General features: G+C 68.7%; 1 protein-coding gene across 1 annotated transcript; it reads left to right on the forward strand.

Moving 5' to 3' along the window:
* Positions 1-344: 344 nt before the first annotated feature.
* Positions 345-1688, forward strand: LOC311193786 (uncharacterized protein; the record flags this gene model as incomplete). Its single annotated transcript, XM_084266724.1, has 2 exons — positions 345-540; positions 1105-1688. 2 exons carry the CDS (start codon positions 345-347, stop codon positions 1686-1688), a joined length of 780 nt encoding a protein of 259 aa, XP_084122850.1.
* Between the last annotated feature and the right edge of the window lie 480 nt (positions 1689-2168).

The raw sequence follows: 2168 nt of genomic DNA on the forward strand, positions 1-2168 counted from the left end.
TGGCTGCCCAGTGCCCCCTCTCGGGGCACACACCTCACCGGCAGCGAGGAAAGGGGCACCCTGGCATGCATCCCCTCCCTTCGCCCCCGCCTCCCTCCAGATCGTGCTCCTTTTCCTTCTTCGCTCCCTCTCTTTTCTGTCTGCCCCCTTCTTCCCCCCCGCACCGCTCCCCAACGTCCTCAGTCCTTTGGCTCCCTCTAGCTCCAAGCCCTCCCTCCGCCTCCCCGACCCCTCCTCCCTCCTCCCCTCCCTCCCGACCCACGCTTCCCTCCGCCCCCGGCTGCTGCTGCCGCCCTCCCGCCGCAGCCAGTCCTGCGGCGCAGCCCGGCTCAGCTCGGCGCGCCATGGTGCAGCTCGGGGGCGGCCGCCGAACCCCACCATCGGCCCCGGCCGCGCCGCCGGCCTTCAGCATCGACAGCATCCTGCAGCCCGGCCCCCGCCGCCCGGTCCAGGAGCAGGGCAGCGCTCGCTGCGCGCTGCCGGAGGAGGAGGAAGAGGGGCCTGCGGAGCAAGACCCCAATAATGGCTCCAGCAACTCGGGTACAGAGCTGGCAGCTGGCCTCAGGTTGCCTCGCACGTCGGGTCGCCGCCCGGCCCCCATCCAGGCAGCGCCCCCGGCCCGCAGCCCGGCACCCGGAGGGGGTCTGTCCAGGGCCTCCCCAGAGCCGCCCGGCCGGGAGCGCGCACACGCACCCGCAGACACACACGCTTACATCCCCGCACCCGCGGCCGCGCCAGCCGGAGGAGGAACCGAGACTCCGCGGACGGCCGGGAAGAGATGCCAGGGGCACACGCACCAACCTGCTCCCGGGGGCTTTTCCAGGGTGTTTCAACCCCCTCCCGGGCTCTTTGCCTGTTTGTCCCGTGTCCAGGAGCCCCTGCCCTCTCTGTCAGAGAGATTACCGTAGATCCTTACTCGAACCTCTGGAGGGTGGGGGGTGGAGGGGGCCGTGGCCAGCTCTCGGCAACCCCTTCCCTATCCTATCGCACCCCCCACCCCCCCAGCCACGGCCCCACTCCCTAGCGCTCAGCTGGGCCGTGCGTGCGAGCGGGGCGGGGGCGCGGGCGGCGGCGGGGAACTGATGCTGTGCTTTGCCGTTGCAGGCAGCGAGCCCCGCCGGCTCCGGGCGGAGGGGACGAGCCATGGACTCGGTCCGGAGGCCGAGGACGGCGGTGTGAGCTACCCGCTCCCCGCGGAGAGGCTGCGCGGCCGCCGGCAGCCGCCGCCGCAGGAGGCCGGGGGTTGCTGCGGGGAGAGCGGCAGGTCGCCGGCGGTGGGCGGCAGGAAGAAGACGCGGACCATCTTCTCCAAGAGCCAGGTCTTCCAGCTGGAGTCCACCTTCGACGTGAAGCGCTACCTGAGCAGCGCCGAGCGGGCCGGGTTGGCCGCCGCGCTGCACCTCACCGAGACCCAGGTGAAGATCTGGTTCCAGAACCGCCGCAACAAGCTCAAGAGACAGATGTCGTCCGAGCCCGAAGGCCCGGGGCCGGCGGAACCCTCTGGGGAGCCGCCACCTCCCGCCGCCTCCGCGAGTCTCCCCTTCCCGGCCCTTTACAAGGACAGCTCCGTGCTCGGCCGCTGCTTGCTGCCGCTGCCCTTCCCCTTGCTCTACCCGGGCAGCGCCATCCCCTACCTCTGCCTCCCCGGGCCGGGGAAGCACTTCAGCCTGGTGGACGGGGACGTATAGCCTCTCTCCCCGGCCTCCGACCTTCCTCTCGCCGGGGGCCGCTCCGATGTTATTTATGCCCCCGCCGTGTCGGCGGGGTGCCCGCCTTCGCCACAGCCGGCGGCAGCCGCCCCTCGGCCCACGGAAGGGTCGCCCGAGCTACCCCCGCCCGTGTCCGTGGGCCGCCGACACGTTGTTAAAGCCTCGAAGGGCGCTGCTAGCTCCCCCTCTTTCAGCGCTTTTTTCTCTGGTTAAGATGGAGGAGATAACACGGAGCCATCAAAGAAACCGGGATGTGTTATACCTGCCTCCCTCCCAAATTATCCCTTAGCTGTACCGTCAACCGAGTCACTTTTAATACAGCTTTGTAAAAGCCAAGGCCACGGTGTGCTCCTCTCTTCCAAACTCTCCACCTCTAACTTCCCTCAGATTAACTTCTTCCCATCTTTGACATTGCCAGAATGTAGGCACCCTTCTTCAAATCTGGTTCTTAAGCTACTC

The sequence above is a fragment of the Gallinula chloropus genome, assembly GCF_964237585.1.
Source record: "Gallinula chloropus genome assembly, chromosome: 7".
NCBI classification, from domain to species: Eukaryota; Metazoa; Chordata; class Aves; order Gruiformes; family Rallidae; genus Gallinula; species Gallinula chloropus.